The sequence below is a fragment of the Cryptosporidium hominis genome, assembly GCF_000006425.1.
Source record: "Cryptosporidium hominis TU502 chromosome 5 CHRO015054, whole genome shotgun sequence".
Taxonomy (NCBI): Eukaryota; Apicomplexa; class Conoidasida; order Eucoccidiorida; family Cryptosporidiidae; genus Cryptosporidium; species Cryptosporidium hominis.
This window is the reverse complement of record NW_666479.1, coordinates 1-1,253: the sequence shown is the minus strand read 5'-3', so window position 1 is coordinate 1,253 and position 1,253 is coordinate 1. Positions and strand designations below refer to the sequence as shown.

The 1,253-nt window shown below is 31.2% G+C and overlaps 1 protein-coding gene across 1 annotated transcript; it reads left to right on the top strand.

The window, feature by feature from the left end:
- The first annotated feature begins 235 nt into the window (after positions 1-235).
- On the top strand, positions 236-1,237 carry Chro.50103 (hypothetical protein). Its single annotated transcript, XM_659863.1, has 1 exon — positions 236-1,237. The coding sequence occupies one exon, from the start codon at positions 236-238 to the stop codon at positions 1,235-1,237; it is 1,002 nt and encodes a 333-aa protein (XP_664955.1).
- Positions 1,238-1,253: the final 16 nt, after the last annotated feature.

Here is a 1,253-nt window from a genome sequence, read left to right as displayed (position 1 = left end):
TGTTTAAACTGGTTATAACTACCAAGGGTGGGGCAGGCCCAATACCTTTATTTTGGTTAGAAAGGGATCCAGTTGTGTTTTTTTTCCAGAGAATGAAACCAAACCCTTTAGGTAGGAAGATTTAAAAAAGAGTTGGTTAGTTTAGAAGGACCGGGAGCAGGGAAGAAGAACAAGANNCTAGGGCAAGGACCTTCAAGAAAGGGTGAGATGATTATATTAAAGAAAAGCCCAGAAAATGGTGGAAATAATGTTATATTGGACAGAATTGCTGGACAGTGAGATTTTAAGTGTTGAGATTGATAAAGCAATGATGAATGGAAGAAGAAAAGAAATAAAGGATATTTGGAAGATTGGAAAAGAAAAAAGATTAGATCAAGAAAAAATTAACGAGTATAAGAATATGGTCAAATTGATTCGAATCCCCCTTCCAGAATCACGACTTAGAGATAGATATGGCCAAATACATCATCCTGATTCAGAAAATAAACTTGGAGTCCCAACAAGAATCCAAAAAGAAAGTGATAAAATAAAATCAAAATTGAATCAAATTAAAAGAGATGAGAACATTCTTATGGGAGCAGGTAATGAGAGATTTGTTGATTATGAGAGAAGAAAGTATTTAGAAGCAGCTTTAAAGAGAAATCAAAAACTTAGTTTTGAGAAAAATCAACAAATAATTTCAGAGAGGAGAAATGAGGATAAACAAAACGAAGAATCCAGATTAAAATGCGAATGTGAAGAAGAAGAATGTGAATGTAGGATTGTTGATCTTTATGGAGAGGTTTTAGGTAAGCCTGTATCAATAAAACTTGAAGAGAAACTTTTTAATGATCATCAAATTCTTGGAAAGAAAAATAAGAACCGAAAAAATGAAATCAAGCATTTTAAAGGATTAATAACTGGAGCAGGAGAAGAATACAGAAAGTACAAAGGTAATAATGAATATCAAGATAATTCTACTAGCTCCAATTTGAGAAGAAAGTTACATGTTCCAAATAGTTACATTGAGATTCCTCTTAGAGGTTTATCTAAACTTCAATTATTAACACTTGAGCAACTTTCTGGGATTGATATTAATACAAGAAGTTCAACACAATTTTTACCTAGAATTAAGGAAATTAATCATGAAAAAAACATTAAAGTATCAGAATCAGTACCTATTAATGAAGATGATAAAAATTCTTCTATCAAGAAACCAAAAAGTATCTTACATAATAGAAACAGAAACTATGTTTAACTTAAATAAAGAAGCA